The sequence below is a fragment of the Microtus pennsylvanicus genome, chromosome 8, assembly GCF_037038515.1.
Source record: "Microtus pennsylvanicus isolate mMicPen1 chromosome 8, mMicPen1.hap1, whole genome shotgun sequence".
NCBI classification, from domain to species: Eukaryota; Metazoa; Chordata; class Mammalia; order Rodentia; family Cricetidae; genus Microtus; species Microtus pennsylvanicus.
Window position 1 is genome coordinate 72487721 of NC_134586.1, and position 17741 is coordinate 72505461.

General features: G+C 43.4%; 1 protein-coding gene across 1 annotated transcript in view; it reads left to right on the forward strand.

The window, feature by feature from the left end:
• Positions 1–17741, forward strand: part of Dnah6 (dynein axonemal heavy chain 6) — a 182621-nt gene that overhangs the window by 40243 nt on the left and 124637 nt on the right. The window contains exons 16-24 of the mRNA XM_075983804.1: positions 1291–1419; positions 6185–6298; positions 8151–8294; positions 9798–10010; positions 10895–10987; positions 11656–11775; positions 12133–12313; positions 15673–15769; positions 16759–16978. Of these exons, the coding sequence (XP_075839919.1) occupies positions 1291–1419; positions 6185–6298; positions 8151–8294; positions 9798–10010; positions 10895–10987; positions 11656–11775; positions 12133–12313; positions 15673–15769; positions 16759–16978 (1311 nt within the window). The remainder of the gene's footprint in view (positions 1–1290; positions 1420–6184; positions 6299–8150; positions 8295–9797; positions 10011–10894; positions 10988–11655; positions 11776–12132; positions 12314–15672; positions 15770–16758; positions 16979–17741) is intronic.

A 17741-nucleotide genomic window follows, 5' to 3' on the forward strand; every position in this document is an offset into this window, starting at 1 on the left:
AAAGGCCAAGGCAGTTTTCTTTATTCAACCAATGAAAGCAACACATAGAAAAAAGGACCTCCTATACCACAACACAGTAATCTATGCCTCAAGTATGTTTACATAATAAATTCTAAATACAAGACCCAAAGGCCTAGGTTTACAAAGTCAAACACCTGAAAAGTGATGGCCAAGGGAGGTGTCCCTTCCCCCATGTCTCAGTCTGTGTCTCTTCATTGTCTCCATCATGAGAGTCTTCTTAAGCTGCTCAAGTACAAACATCTTCCCATGTTCCATGAACCACTATGATAAATAAGTTAACTGACCCTAAGGAGGAGTTGTGGGAACCTCAATTAGTCAGAAGCACAGGTAGGGGGCTTGCAGTTGGCATCAGAAGGAGAAAGACCTTGGGAGCAAGCCCTCAGGCTGTGGCATCCAAGGTGTCTGCAGATAGATGGCATCAAGCTGAACTGGAGGACTCTTAGCCAGGGGCTGCCACAGAACTGCTTGGTTTGCTGGGAAAGGAACTCACACACCTAGCATCAGAAGCACATTGTGAGAACATACTTAGAGAATCTGATTTTCCTTACCGTCTCTCACAATTCAAAGCCTTTTCTGTTGCTTTGTTTTAAGAAGGAAACTATCTTTCTGTCACAGTCTTCTCTTCTCTCCCCATCATATTCAGATCTCTATGGCTGAGGTCTTGTTTCAAGGAAGAAGTGAAGGAGACTTCACTAGGTTCTAGTTTATCATTGTATGTGTCAGGAGAGAGGAGGTACACATGTGCCAGGGTGCTTGTACATGCCGGTCAGAATGCATCTTGCCCCTCCCCCTCAGTATGTGAGTCCCAGGAGTCAAACTCAAGTCATCCAAGTTGGAGGCAAGTGCCTTTGCACACTAAACAATCTTGACAACCCCTACATTCTTGTTTTTTTTTTCTTTTTTCAATACAATATTTTTTGGTGTAGCTTTGGAATCTGTCCTGGAACTCATTCTGTAGACCAGGCTGGCCTTGAACTCACAAAGGTTCTCCTGCCTCTGCCTCCCGAGTGCTGGAATTAAAGGCATGCACCACCACCTCCCCACTTACATTCTGTTTTAAAAACTGTCATATCCCTATTTCATGTCTTTGTACAATTTTCTACTCTGCTTACATTTAACATTTGGGGAGAAAAAAAAACCAAACACTTTTAACACAGTTTTCAAGAAAAGAGAATTAAAGAAAATGCATTTTGGAAACAGGTTTATTAACTTCCCTTGCCTTCATGAGCAAGTAAGCCTGCCTAACCAGAACCCCCATGGATTTTACAGGACCCACAGATCTTGGATATTTCTGCTGACCAGGATAAAATAAAGTTGATGCTGAGTGATCTGCAGTCCGTCCTGGATGACCTTCAGAGACGTGCCTTTCAGTATAAATCCTACCAGAAGAATTTCAAGGTAACCATGGTTGCTCACTTCTGCTTCTAGAATGCACACACAAAGATGTGATTATGTATAATTGCTTTCAACAAACCAGAACCACTCAGTGGACAGTTGTGTTCTGGTCAATGTGCCACAAGATGTCAAGATAGATCAGTACACAGGAGTGCTGGAGAGATGGCAGATACAGTGCTCAATACATAAGTGTGAGGACCAAGTTTGGATCCCCCACACTGCCTGTGATCCCAGCAGTTGGGAGGTGGAGACAGCATATCCCCAGGGCAAAGTGGCTAGCTGGGTTAGAAAAATTGGCAAGTTCTGGGTTCAGTGCTTCAAAATATCAGGCAGAGAATAATCAAGGAATATCTGACATCAACCATGGTCTTCTACATGCATGTGCACACATATACACATACGTGTGCCCACATGCTTACACAAACATATCCACACATGCATGTGTCACACATCCATCCATATGCAAAAAAATTAGTAGAAATGAGAGACACAATACCCTCATGAAAAATTCTCAGGCAAACCCTCCTGAAGTTGCTATGTTAAAATAAGTGTGCATTTCAAGGTGTGGGTAACTAATGCCCCTCTAAATTTTCTCAGTAAAATTCAAGCTTTTTTTTTTTCATTTGGATGTATTTTGATTCCATGAGCTTTGCCTGATTTGTCCTGGTTAATATGAAATAAAAACTGAGCCAGAATGTAAAGTGAGTCCCGAAAGGTAGGCTTGAAGGGCTGAGGATGGAGACGGAGAAAGAAGAGAACCAAGAGACGCTCATGCCTAAAACAGCATTTACAGAGAGCAATGAGATAAACAAAAAAATAGAAAATAAACACCATATCCTTATTCATCAGGGAAACGCAGATTCAAATTGCATTGTAGCCCATCTGACCCTAGTCAAAATGATTACTGCTAATCAAACAGCAATGGACATGGTGGAGAGGATAAGGGGAGAGGGGATTGTTATACACTGCTTGTAGAAATGCGAATTAACTTGGCAATATGGAAACCAATATGGGGTTCCTCAAAAACTAAAAATATTATACAGCTATACCATTCCTGGGTATATATCTGAAGGACTTTAAGTCAACATGCCACAGACATATATCCATATCTAATGCTGTACTATTCAAAATAGGAAAGTTATAGAATCAGTCTGGATTCCCACCAACAGAGAGAAGGATAAAGAAAATATGATCTGTGTACACAACGAAGCTCTGCTCAGACATAAGGAAGAATGAAATTATGTCATTTCCAGGGAAAATGGGTAGAAATTATCATGCCAAGTGAAATAAGCCAGACCCATAACCACAAAGATCGTGTGTTTTATTTGTGGATTCTAGATTTTATATAGATAGCTCTTAAAATGCATGTATGTGACCTGAAAACAGACGGGAGATGTGAAAAGGGAGCTTATCAATAGGAAAAGCAGTGTGAGGGTTAGAAACAATCACAGTGCTTGATACACTTGAAAGAAATCACAGTGCTTATATGCCAGTTAAGAAAATAAGCAAAAACAGGGGCTGGAGAGATGGCTCGGGAGTTAAGAGTTCATACTGATCTTGCAGAGGACCTGAGTTTGGTTCCCAGCACCCAGATTGGGTGGCCCACAGCTGCCTGCAACTCCAGCTCCAGGGAATCTGAGGTGTCAGGCCTGCGGAGGCACCTCCTGGGGCACCTGCTGAGGCACCTCCTGGGGCACCTGCTGAGGCACCTGCCCCCACATGCACACATCCACACAGAAACACACATAATTAAAAATAAGACAATTTTTTAAAAACAGAAAAAATGTTTGAGGGATAGCTCAGCCAAGCACAGGACTTGAGTTTTTCCCTAGATCTTATTATTTAAAGAAGCCAGGTGTGTGGCACATGCTTATTTTTTTCTTCTTTTCTTTTCTTTCTTATGTTGATTTTTATTGGGCTCTACATTTTTTTCTGCTCCCCACCTTTTCTCCCCTCTCCCCTTCAACCCTTTCACATAGTCCCCATGCTCCCAATTTACTCAGGAGATCTTGTTTTTTCTACTTCCCATGTAGATTAGATCCATGTATGTCTCTCTTAGGGTCCTTGTTGTTTAGGTCCTCTGGGATTGTGATTTGTAGGCTGGCTCTTTTTTGCTTTATGTTTAAAAGCCACTTATGAGTGAGTACATGTGATAATTGTCTTTCTGGGTCTGGGTTACCTCACTCCATCCATTTGCCTGCAAATTTCAAGATGTCGTTATTTTTTCTGCTGTGTAGTACTTCCATGCTTTTTTGCCAGTATTTGTTTTCTTTTTTATTGATTTTATTGAGCTCTACATTTTGCTCTGCTCCACTCCCTTCCTCTCCCCTCCCATTCAACACTCTCCCATGGTTTCCATGCTCCCAATTTATTCAGGAGATCTTGTTTTTTCTACTTCCCATGTAGATTAGATTCATGTATGTCTCTCTTAGGGTCCTCATTTTTATCTAGGTTCTCTGGGACTAAAAATTGTAGGCTGGTTCTCTTTGCTTTATGTCTAAAAGCCACTTATGAGTGAGTACATATGCTATTTGTCTTTCTGAATCAAGGGGCCTTTAGGTTGTTTCCAGGTTCTGGCTATGACAACAATGCTGCTATGAACATAGTTGAGCACATGTCCTTGTGGCACGATTGAGCATCCTTTGGGTATATACCCAAAAGTGGTATTGCTGGGTCTTGAGGAAGGTTGTTTCCTAATTTTCTGAGAAATTGCCATACTGAAATCCAAAGCATCTGTACCAGTTTGCACCCCCACCAGCAATGCAGAAGTGTTCCCTTTACCCCACAACCTCTCGAGCATAATTCGCCATCAGTGTTTTTGATCTTGGCCATTCTTACAGGGGTAAGATGGAATCTCAGAGTTGATTTGATTTGCCTTTCTCTGATGGCTAAGGATGTTGAACATTTCCTTAAATGTCGTTTAGCCATTTTAGATTCCTTTGTTGAGAGTTCTCTGTTTAGGTCTGTACTCCATTGTTTTTTTATTGGATTAGTTGTTTTTTTGATGACCAATTTCTTGAGTTCTTTATATGTTTTGGAGATCAGTCCTCTGTCCGATGTGGGGTTGGTGAAGATATTTTCCCATTCCATAGGCTGCCATTTTGTCTTGTTGACTGTGTCCTTTGCTTTAGAGAAGCTTTTCAGTTTCAGAAGGTCCCATTTATTAATTGTTTCTCTCGATGTCTGTGCTGCTGGGGTTATATTTAGGAAGTAGTTCTCTGTGCAAATGCATTCAAGTGTACTTCCCACTTTCTCTTCTATGAGGTTCACTGTGGCTGGCTTTATGTTGAGGTCTTTTATCCATTTGGACTTGAGTTTTGTCCATGGTGATAGATTTGGATCTATTTTCATTCTTTTACATGTTGATATCCAGTTATGCCAGCACCATTTGTTAAATATGCTTTTCTTTTTCCATTTTATGTTTTTTTGCTTCTTTGTCAAAAATCAGGTGTTTGTAGGTGTGTGGATTAATATCTGAGTCTTTGATTTGGTTCATTGGTCCTTCTGTCTGTTTTTATGCCAATACCAGGCTGTTTCCAGTACTGTAGCTCTGTAGTAGAGTTTGAAGTCAGGGATTGTGATGCCTCCAGAAGTTCCTTTTTTGTACAAAATTGTTTTGGCTATTCTGGGTTTTTTTGCTTTTCCATATGAAGTTGAGTATTGTTCTTTCGAGTTCTATGAAAAAATTTGCTGGGGTTTTGCTGGGCATTGCACTGAATCTATAGATTGCTTTTGGTAAGATTGCCATTTTTACTATGTTAATTCTACCTACCCAAGAGTATGGGAGCTCTTTCCATTTTCTGGTGTCTTCTTTAATTTCTTTCTTCAAAGATTTAAAGTTCTTGTCATATAGGTCTTCCACTTGTTTGGTTGAGTTACTCTGAGATATTTTATGCTAGTTGATGTTACATGCTTATAATCCTAGCTGGAGTGTTGGGGGCAGGGATATCCAGACCCCTGAACACTCTGCACTCTGGTCAGCCAGCGTGGGCTACTTGGTAATCTCTGGGGCAGTGAGAGACCTTGTTTCAAAGCAATTAATCAATCAGTTATTTAGTTACTTTATTGGGACCTGAAAATAGTCTCCTAGCTCCCACATGGGTGCATACGCTCATGCATATGCACAAATATGAACGCACACACTGAAAAGGAAAGAGAGAAAACACAAATTATGTCATATGCAACATAGACAAATCTGAACATTTACCCTTGGTTGAGATGAGCCAATCACAGAAGACCAAATAGTGTGTGAAGTGTCGTAGGCATCCTCACAGGGGAGGAAATTCCCCTAGGGACTGCCATTGGCTGCGGAAGGGGAAGTGAAGAGCTGCTTGCTCAGCAAGTGGAACATCATAAATGTAGAATGAAAAAGCCCTGGAAGTCTGCTACCAGTGTTGTTAACACTAGAGAGTTCACAGAACTATACATGTAAAGATTTCCTTTAAAAACACATCTCATGTTATGTGTTCTTACCATAATTTTAGGGGAAAATCTCTAAACACATGGGATGATCAGTGACTCCGTGGGGACAAGTATGAGGACCTGAGTTCAGAGTCCCAAAACCCATGTAAAGCCACTGCAGTCCCAGTGCCCCTACGACAAGACAGGAGGCCAAGTTAGGCGAGGCCTGGAGGTGTGAGTGGCGGGTAGCCTGGTGTGTGCAGTGGCAAACAGCAAACAGGTCCTGTCTCAAGCAAGATGGAAGTGGATCCAGTTAGCCGTTCTGTCTGGACCCTAAGCTCTACACTTTGCCCCTTGTCTTTTAAAGGTGGAAGTGTCCAAGTTTGATGCTTTGGAAGAAGTGAGTGCTGAGCTGAAGCTCAAGCAGCTGCTCTGGGACTCCCTGTCCGAGTGGGATAAACTCCAACAGGAATGGCTGAAGGTAGGGAAAACAGCTCTCGGTGGTTGTGTTGTGTGTTAACCCCACTTAAATATTAATAATATGAACTGTATTTCAGTAATCTAGAGTCTTCTTGTTAGCAGTGAAATTAGTCCTTCAACACACAGAAAGCTGAATTCACATATGTCCCACGGGGAAAGTAGTTATTGTGGAATGGAAACTAGGAACTAAGAAAAAATAGCTTTATATCCTTGTTCATATTTCATGGGTCTGTTTTTGCATTCCAAAGGAATTCAGCGTGTGTGGTTCCTTTGAGGCAGTGGCTGTGAAATCTGGGCTTTCTCTTTAGTTCCATTGGCCGTTGTCAGTAGGCACGAGGCATGAGTAGTCACTGAGTGCATTTGTCCCATTTACCCTCTTAGAAAAAGTGGGGGAGAGGTTTCGTAACCTGAGAGTTTTCATTTTTTCTTCTGTCTAAAACTGTCTCGTCATTCCATTACAGTGCTGCTTAAATGTTTAAACTACATTGCTACATATAAAACAAACGATGGTTTATGGAAACATAACCAGGCATCTGGTTAAATACGAGAAGCCTTTTTCTCACTAAATAACACAAAGCAAAAACTTTCCTTATAGGGCAGGTTTCTTGGCTCCTCTGTTTAAGAGGGCCGCATGATGGAATCGTCCAAGGACCATGTAACATGATGCCTGACTGTGGTGTGACTTCAGGAAACGCCCCAGTGTTCTCAAGGACTATAGGGTTTCGTTTGTGATTTGCCCCCTCAGGTATCTATTAGCTTAGGCTTCTGTTCTTGTCCGTGATGGAAGGAAGCCATCTTGTTCACACCAGTAGACTAGAATCAGAGGACTCATCTCAGTAGTGACCTCTCATGTTTATGGAATCCCGTGTGACAGCCACCATAGAGTCACTTCAAGGATCTGTCCTTATTCAAAACTTGAAAAGGAAGCAGAAGATGTGACCACTTTCAAGTGTGATCAGCTTTGAATTATCACTCTCAAGTATGCTACAAACATGTGGAAAATAGCATCTGCTTCACAAGCCCTCTTTATTCCTCATCCACCCTGCCTGTCATACTGCCTGTGATCCTGCCTGTCACCAGAGGCCGCGTGTCTGACTGAAAAACCAAATGACATAAAAGGGTTTTGACTAGGTAATCTTCCAAGTGTTTGGAGAGCCAGAGATGTTTTTAAGAGGAAAGTTTGTCGCTGGCAGACCCCATCTTCTGGTAGAAGAGACAAACAGCAAATAGAAAAGAGGCAGAACATGTATGATATGATGGGGGGAATCTGACATATTCTCCTAGAACTCATTTGTCAATGACTTGGAGACATTTCTTACCACCACCATAGTTAGAGCAGATGAATGTACCCCTCCTATGTAATCTGCCACAAGACCAACTAGGGGGCAGGAGAGAAGTGTGGAATTGAGGGGAAATAAGAATCCATATGGGGTTACAAATTTTCCGTTGCCCTCAGTACATGATTGATGGGTCAATAAATATATAGACATACATCTGTATAACTAAGAAATACAAGTATAGATATATGCATATTTAAAAATACATCTTTACACGAGTGTATTTTATGCATTATTAGAAATTCTTTGTTAAAAATTGACAAAGGTTAGCTGGTTTTCTCCTTAAAAACCTCTGTAAGCACCAGCCCCCAGGCTGACAGTACTGCGCTCAGTGGTGAGGGAGACAAAGCCGTGAGAAGAATCGGCAGTTGGCGTTATAAGCAGCTCTTTCCAGGCCTCCCGGTTTGATTTGGTTTAAAACTTTAAGTGCCAGGGAAATTCAAATGAAGTAAAACTTGTATACTGCTATCAGCTTGACATTTATCCTGTGTTTTTACCTCTTTTTTTTCCTCATAGTCCAAATTTGACTGCTTGGATCCAGAAGCCCTAAACAGTCAAGTTACTAAATACGCTAAATTTGTGACGCAATTGGAGAAGGGTTTGCCGCCCAACAACGTGGTGCCCCAGCTCAAATATAAGGTGGAGAGGATGAAAGAAAAGGTAAGGCAGCGGATATCATCTCAGAACCAGACACGGATGCCCTGGTGTTGTTTCAGGAAAAAAAATCACAGTCCAACCTCTGTGTCTCAACAACTGGCCAAATGGTGCAGTGGAGTGTGGTGATGAGAAGAGACACCTGCTGTCTATTAAGCGGAAGACAGACTAAGGCCAAGATGCTGATACCCTCAGCATGCAGGCAGCAAGCAGATTTTCCTGGTACAAACTGCCACACCCACTGACCCTATTGTGTCACACAGCTAGTCACTGTCCAGATGTGTTTAGTGTGAAAAAGTCCATAAACCAGGCAGTGCATGAATAGGGCTGGTTTGAAACTGCACTGCGGCTAAGCCAGTCCTTGAAGGGGGCAAATGGGGAGGGGGAGACGGCTCAGTGGGTAAACGCCACAGCCAGCCACAAAGTTGACCATCCCATACCGACCTTGCCTACTATCTCCCTTTTTATTGAGACCGCTCATAAACTCATAGTAGTTAATTTAAATGCTCTGCTCCCAAGATATGCCATTTCTGCGTTTGAGTCTGGCCGCTGTTGATGTTCAGGTGGATTTTGTTGTGGTCATTTTGCTTTGCTCAGTGCCTTGCCATTTCTGTTGTTTCGTTGCTGTGGAAACGCATCTGCAGCAGTGGCTCATTACTGGGGTGCAGGCTTGCAGTCTTGGAGATGAGCATTCTTTTTCCTCTGTTTACTTTGTTTGCCTCACAGCGCCTAGGACTTTTTATTTTCTAGCGCTACCTACTATTTCTCGTATGAGCGGGGCCCAGGAGCTATGTTTTCTTCCTTTCTCCTAGACCTGCTTCTTTTCTGTTGTGCCCAGCTGAGAATCAGTTTCCTGTAGCTTTCCATTCCATACGGCATTGTTCTCACCTGACAAGTGGTAGCCTGGTGGGAGAGGCGAAAGGGCGCACACCTCCTTCATGCTTAGCGCCACTCAGCGAGGCCCTCCGTTCTTGCTCTCTTCTGGTCTTCAGAGAAACACGTGACTACCATTTCCCTGAAATTTTCAGTTAGTTAGCTGCCCTGAAACTCAGTGTTCTCGGTCTTAATACAGTTCCTTCGTTTGCATTGTTGTTCTGAGTTTTCTTCACTGTAGATCCAAGTGATGCTGTTTCACGTCTCTGTGTTTATAAACTGAAACCACGTACAATGTGTTTTGATTAATTCTACCCATCATCCCTACCCTCCAACTTCCCCCCGGTCCCCCCACATTGCTCCCCCATAACCTCATGCACTCTTTTTCACACACTGAGTATGATAAACACCCCCGGTATGTTCATGGGTCTAGGACCACCCAATGCAGCATCAGCAACCTACTCAGGGCCGCATCCCTGAAGAAAACCTATGAGGCCTGCTCCCAGGTTCCAGAAGCTACCTGTAGTTCCTCACTGAGCTAGTGATGGGCTTCGTGAGCCCCTCCACCAGTTGTGCCGGGATGTGGCAGGCTTGCCCTTATGCAGGCTCTGCACATGTTGAGTGTTTGTCTTCCAGCTTCCTGTGATCATTGACTTGAGGAACCCAACTCTGAAGGCGCGACACTGGGCAGCCATTGAACAAACTGTCGATGCCCAGCTAGTGGATGTTGAAATTCCACTGACCCTGGAGAGGCTGTCCGAACTACATGTCTTTGAATTTGGTCAGGAAATCCAGGACATATCTGGACAGGCTTCTGGGGAAGCTGCCTTAGAGATAATTCTTAAGAAGGTAAATCAGGAAAGAGCCAAGTGTGGTGGCATGTCCCTTTCATTTCAGCATCAGGGAAATGGAGAAAGGTGGATAAATCCCTGGGGCTTGGGCCAGTCAGCCTAGCCTGCTTAGAAAGTTCCAGCCCGATAAAGACCTTGACAATTAATCAGCAACCAAAGACCTGAGGAATGACACTGACCTTTGACCTCCACATAACATGTTCATGAGCACCTTTGCCTATATGCATATACCCACACATGTAAACACACATATGTAGTAAACAGACACAAACCATAGATAGCATGTAAAGGTTTTCAGATACGACATAAAGATTGCTAATATCTGTGTTATCTGGATGGAGTTTCAACATCCCAAGCAGCATCCTCTACTGTTTCCTTGCATGTACCACTTGGTACCATGTATTCAGTCTATAGCCCAACCAGAACTCAAGAGCAGCAAGGTTGGCTATGTGCTGGCTTTTATAAAGAACTGCACGCTGGAGATTTTTTTGCAGAAAAAAATATATATTTTCTAAATTCCCAGGGAAGGCTGGGCTGGGCTAAACTATCTTAAAAGACATCAAGAAGATTTTTCTACTTACAACACTGTCTCCTTTAGCCTAACAATGTGTGCCTACCTACCAAGTGTCTAAATAAAAAACCAAAACATTTCTTTCCCCTGACGGAGTAAGATGCACATTGTCACCAGCCTTCATCTGTATTAACAGCAGTCAAATGAAACCAGGAAAATCAGTGTGGCTTCCAGCTGTAGGGTCTTGAGAATTTCAAGGGCCATGGGGAGGAAAATGGGCAGAAACAGTTTCATTTGTTTCTCTCCATGAGTCTTTATTGTGTCTAGACACACGTGAGTTTAGATTTCCTAATGCCTGAACTATTTCTAAGGTGGAAGATTCTTGGAAAACAACTGAATTTGTCATTCTTCCTCACCGTGACTCTAAGGACGTATTTATCCTGGGTGGCACAGATGACATACAGGTATGTAACTGGGTTGCCGGAAACCTGTGGTAAATTAGGCATGGTGGCACATGCCCATGATGCCAACATTTTGGAAATAACAGCAGGAGGACCGCTATCAGCTCAAGGCCAGCCTGGGCTACATAGCAAATTCTAGGCTAGCCAGGGATAGATAGTGAAAGTCTGCCTCAAAATAAAGAAGGAAAGAAGGCAGAGAGGGTGAGGGAGGGATGTGGAAAACGGAGACGGGAGGAAGAGAGGGGATTTATGGTCAAAGTCCTGACCATACCTCCTGAAGCTTCTGTGAAAGAGTAAGTGGGGGAGAAGCTTATTTGGAAGGGAAGGTGTGAAAAATTGACACAAATGTTTATTCACAAGTGCGTATCGAAGTAATAAAATGGCGTATGTGTCTGTGTGTGCATGTGTGTATACAGACACGTGTGCTCATACACACACATACACGCACACACACAGGCCTCTTAGTTAATGCCCCCCAATGACCATTGAGAGAACATAGAGTTGTAAGCATGGCAAAAAGGCCAAGCTTGCCAGCGGCTGGGTAGGAAGCAGTAGGTGGGGCTACATTATCTTTTCAAACATGCTGGCCCTTAATTGGGCTCTCGGAATCTGGACTAGCCTGAGCTCAAGGACACATGGTTCTGCCTGTGTCTTGGTCCTTCTCTCTGAAGGTCCTTCTTGATGACAGCACCATCAACATTGCGACCATCGCCTCATCGCGGTACGTGGGCCCCCTGAAGTCTCGTGTGGATGACTGGCAGAAGCAACTTGCCTTATTTAATCAAACACTGGTGAGTGATGGCTTTTTCAGCTCCTAGACTCTGAAGTGGAAGGCTGCAAGATGCTGTGGGGCCAGGGAAACCTCAGTGGGATCAGGCCTGCCCAGCATGTACAAAGTCCTGGCTTTGATCACCAACATACACATCTGAGCACATACGCACACATGCATGCACGCACACACACACAGAGAATTATTTTAATATTATATAATTTAGAAATGTAAGGTTTAATTGTTGGCATTTTGTAATGTTCTGAATGAACACACTCATTTGGCTTGTTTATATAATTATGCAAGGGAATAATTTCCAGCATAAGTAGAGGACACCAGTTTGGAAGCCACACTCTGATAGTCCCATGTTTTTCTCCAGGAAGAGTGGCTGAACTGTCAGAGAAACTGGCTCTACCTAGAAAGCATCTTTAATGCCCCGGATATTCAGAGGCAGCTGCCTGCGGAAGCCAAGATGTTCCTTCAGGTGGATAAGTCATGGAAGGAAATCATGAGGAAGGTGAACCGGCTGCCTAATGCGCTCCGAGCTGCTACTCAGCCAGGTAGGAGCTTCAAGCTGTTTGTCACGACTAAAACTCTCGGTTTTAGACTCTCGGGGTACATCCAGGGCTTGACTGAACTGAGCACTCTGCTGTCTAAGTGCTGCCGCACAGTTGAGTTCGAGGCTGTGGAACAGAAGTTGAAGTCTGCCCATACTCTTCCCCCACAGACAGAATCACAAAGACTTTCATAGCTTTAACTCAGAAATTAGAATGAATTAGAGATTTTGCCACTTACTGCAATTCAAGTAACAAGGTTGAGATTATTTTTAAAGGCTTTTCCTAGCCTCTACTAATTATCCATGCTAATGAGTTGTAGTACGGCATTTTCAGGCACGTGTATGATGTATTTTGATAATATCCAGCCCTATCACCTTCTGCTGACCCTCCTCATAGTTCCACCTAGTCACCTTTCCACTTGCATGTCTTTCTCTGTGTGTGAACCAATGAGCTTAGTACTGCTTACAGGATCATGGGCCCCTTGCCGGTGGCTACACCAGAGGATGATGTCTCATCTGAAATGTTTTAACAAGTTCGGTTTCTGTGAACAAGCAACCAGCTTCTGGGGTACACGAATACTCGCTGAAGTTTACGCTCTTTATCAAACCCCAGCCAGCCTGCTTGTCCTATGGCCAACGGCAGCATCTGGCCATGATGGAGAATAACCTCAGCCACTGATGCTGCCTAGCCAAGGCAACGCTGGGGCCATGTCCTTTGCCCAAAGAGTCTTACATAAGACAGAGAAAAGGAAAACTATGGAATGATAAAAATCAAACATCCATAAATGTCTCACCCTGCCTGCCACAGACCCTCCGTTGTCATATTCAAACCTTTGGGGCACAAATGCAGTAATATTTGGATACAGAGTGATGCTCCAGTCCCTAAAGACTTGTTATAAAATAAACATCTAAAATTATTTGTTCTTTGGAAATGAATATACATTTCATACATGAATATATTTAGATCATATCATCTCCCATTTTCCCCCAACTCCTCCCCAAACCCACCAACCCACCTAACTTCATCCTTCCCTTTATCTATCTCTTCTTCCTCTTTCTTCCAGTTCTTGCCCCAGCCCCTCTGCCTCCTGCTCTGCCTTCTATAACCTACCAGGTTCATGCTGTGCTGCCCACATGTGAATGGGTACAGAACATCTATAAATGATAAATGGAAAATAGGTCTCTTGAAATAAAAAAGAAGATAAGACCCCAAAACACATCTGGCCCTTAAGATTTCAAATAAAGAAGTGCAGACCTGTAATAAACCTAACTCCAGATGACGATAAAGCCATGAAGAAAAATAAAGTAGAATAAGGGAGTGGCTGGGGGGCTAGTGTGTGTGTGTGTGTGTGTGTGTGCGCGCGCGCACACGCATATTGTATATATGCATATATATATATGTATGCATGTTTGTATGTGAGTATATTCGTGTGTGTGCATATGTATTTTTGCAAGTGTGTAGGTGCATGAACATGTGTTTATGTGTGTGCATGCATGCTCATGCGTGTGTATGTGGCATCTATGTGCATGTTTATGTATGTGTGCACATGTGTATGTGCGCACACGTGTGTGTGTATGTATGCATGTGTGTGTTTATGTGTAAAGCATGATTAATAAAAACTCAGAAAGAGAAATTGGGGTTCAACCTGAAGGTCAGAAAAGAAAAGCAACCGGCCACTGGTTCTTACCTTGACTCAGTCCGAAAATGGTGATCGTGCCTCCAGGAAACCTCAGCATGAGACTGTGTCTGTGAGCTGTCTCTTCCAATCTTATATTCCTCTCTAGGGATGGGATTAAAGGCATACAGCACCTGGTTTCTATGGCAACTAGTATGACTACTGGGGGTTAGAGGTGTGTGTTATCGCTGCCTGGTCTGTAAGGCTGACCAGTGGAGCTGTTTTACTATCTGATCTTCAGGCAAGTTTTATTTATTAGAATACAGATGAAATTCCACTACATATGTGTATGTGCATGCATGTGTGCATATGAATGGATGTGTACGTGTATATATTGTATGAATGTGTGTATGTGTGTATGCATGTGTATGTATGTATGTGTATATGCATGTGTATGCATGTATGTATATATATGCATATGTATGTGTTACTGAACTTTTCAATAAAGTGGCTTTTGAGCAGAAATTTGCAGGAAAGAGTGAGTGAAAATATACGTGACTCTGAAGGAGAATTGTTGGAGGCAGAGAGAAGAACAAAGAACAAAGTCAGGCTCCTAAGGCAAGAGCATGCTTAGTTGTCGTTATAGAGTCCCTGTGTCCTGGAGTAGAGTGCTTGGGGATTGGGTCTTGATTAGGACTTGAGGCCCTAGGGAACCAGTGTGCTTAGGTGGATGACTGGCCACTAGGTGGAGCTGTTGACCACACACGGTCTCAGAGGCCATGCTAAAGATTTGGGATTTGATTCTTAAGCAGGTAGGAAAGCAAGAACTGGGATCAGCATCAAAAGAAGAAAGATGAAGAGGCGTGAAGGCTGCTGTCCGAAGAGCTGCAGCCTAACAATGAGGAATAATGCCCACTGCCATTAGCATTAACCACGAGAGAAAGCGTGCAAGGAAGAAACTGACCAAGGATAGGAAGGTTCTAGACCCTGGTGCTATTTGCCTTTTGGTGGTGTACCCACAGCACCCCAAAGCAGAGGATGCCAGCCAGAATTATTGCAAATTAAAAACACTGTTAAATGAATTAAATATTAAAATACTATAGTTAATTAGGAGTAATAATTCTTGGGCTGGAGAGAAGGTTTAGTAGTTAGAGCAATGGACACACAAGTAAGAAGCCTGGAGTTCAGAACCCAGACCCCACAGAGGCCAGGAGACGGATGAAGCATACACATGTATACACACATATATACACATTTTTTCCAGCCTTGGAAAGAATGACAGAACCACCTGAAGGCAGAGATGGGGACAGCCAGAGGGAACTCAGCAGGACTAGCTGGGAGACTCTGGGTTTGGCTGAGACCTGCCTCGAAAGGAAGGATGAGCCGTCCAGGAAGGTTCTTGCTATCAGCTCCAGGCTTTGAATACCCACACATGTGCATGAGCACCTTCACACACACACACACACACACACACACACACACACACACACACACACACATGTGCTCCCACAAACCCTCAAATGTATATATACAGGCACTCACTCATGCACAGCACACACACATCGTATACATGAAAAAAGAAAAATATTAAAGAACGAAGCTTCTTAGCCAAGACTTTCATTTTATTATTCATTATTTATTCTACCCAATAAAACAAAGGCTTTAAAAGGTTAGTATCTTTTACTTTCATTTAAAATTGTAGTCTCTATTTTAATACAATTTGGCTAACTTTTTTTTCAACTAATAGGGCTTCTGGAGACTTTTCAAAACAATAATGCATTACTCGACCAAATTCAGAAGTGTCTGGAAGCCTATTTAGAGTCGAAGAGAGTTATCTTTCCAAGGTAAGTTAAAAACCAACCTAAGACATTTCGTGATAGACTATAGATCAATTGGAGATGACAATCACATCCTCCAAACTACAGAGAACTGGGGAGGAAACAAGATGCCTTGCTGCCTGCAGACTTGCTGCAGACCTGTTGGGCAAATACTAAGCTCTCAGAGATGCTCAGGGTGGAGGAGAGTGAAGCTCATGGGCTGCTTGAGGATACAGGGAACCCACAGGGCTTCGCTCCCTCCATCTCCCCATCCTCAGCTCCATAGCCTTTCCAGCTCTAACTCTTCTACTCCCCACATTTAGTGGAGGCTCTAGAGTCTTCACCCCTATCACCGTGGGTCCCTGAGAGACCCCACAACTCACGTTGTAGTGCTGGCATGATTTGGTAGTCTAGAGCTTCAGACAAAACAGAGACTAAAATGATTGCATTTTTAGTGCACGCTTGCATTAGTTGAGCCTACGTTCGGTCAGGAACAGACAAGCTCATTTTTTACCCATTTTGCATAAAATGATATGAAAATAAGATGCTTCATTTCTACTTAAGAATGGCCATAGTAGTATTGGAAATGGTATGTCAGCAAAATAATATTGTCACGTTTAATAGCAGCATATGCTGCCTTTTGATTGGTCCAGTGTCACAGGACCAAGTGAGGGCTCCACAACCACCCATCCGTCTATTAGTTCTTCAATAGTTAATGTGCTATATGACATATCTTCACTACAGAAGCTCAAAGACAAGTAACAGGCAAACAGATCAATATCATAGCAAGACCTAATGTCATTAATAATTTTTAGAAAAATCTTTTCCAGTCTAGCTACTGGGCCTAGATGTTGGAGACACATCATCATTAAGCTTTACAAGAACTTCCTTAGGGACACGTGGCTACCCCCAAACCCAGAGCGTGGTTAGAGACTCAGGGCGTCAGTGCCCGGGGCAGGCATGGCAGGATCTCAGCGTCAAGTCACGCTTCGCACCGGTGTCTCTTTAACTCGCAGGTTTTACTTCCTGTCAAACGATGAGCTCCTGGAGATTTTGGCCCAAACACGAAATCCACAAGCCGTGCAGCCTCATCTAAGGAAATGCTTCGACTCCATTTCAAAGCTCGAGTTTGCGCTCATGCCTCCGACAGAAGGGAAAATTCCCGGCATGGATACTGAGCCAGAAAGGGTCTTCACCAATGATATTTTGGCAATGCTGTCCCCTGAGGGAGAGAGGGTAAAGGGCTTTGGCTTAATAGTTCTTCATGGATAAACTTGGTCACGTGTCTGGGACTGGGGTTGAGGCTGTTCGTTCTCATTCTAGGCTTGCCAGGGACTCTGCTAGCCTAGCACTTTTGAAAATAGATAAAACTCTGCCCCTCAAAGATCTGGATATCTAATGGAGAAACCATGGAGCAGCTAGAGGTAGCCACAATAATCACAATGGCTGGCTTGGAGAAGGAAGTGGAGAGATGCGATCACATTTTAGTCAGCTCTGCAAAGAGCAACAGTGCCTGGCCCAGAGTGCCAGGACTTTGCCGGGCCGCCTGGATGAAGACCCACCACCCTCTAATCGCTTCCACAAGATAACATGAGTAATAGCACCCTACTAGCAGGGTGACAGGGACTTCCAGCAGTCACTTTATGTAAATGACTTCGTGTGGCACCCCCTGAGCTCTGTGAGAGTTTGTACTGCAGCTCCTCCAGTGCTGTGTAGTGTAGTCCTTTCATATGGAGAACATTGAGAGAGTGAAGGTATCAGCAGACTGAAGAACTGGCTGACTGGACAGGATACACACATGCGCACACACCCACACACATATATAGACACACACTTGTGCGCATGTGCCATTACTGGTGCAGAAGGAAAGAAATGAGAGGATTAAGGACAGAACATTGGAAAAAACATAAAATTTCAAAGGAAGGTGAAAAAAAATGGTTAAAGGAATCTCAAACAAGCAGATGCCCAAGTGACTGAAGTCAGAGGAGGAAGCAGAAGT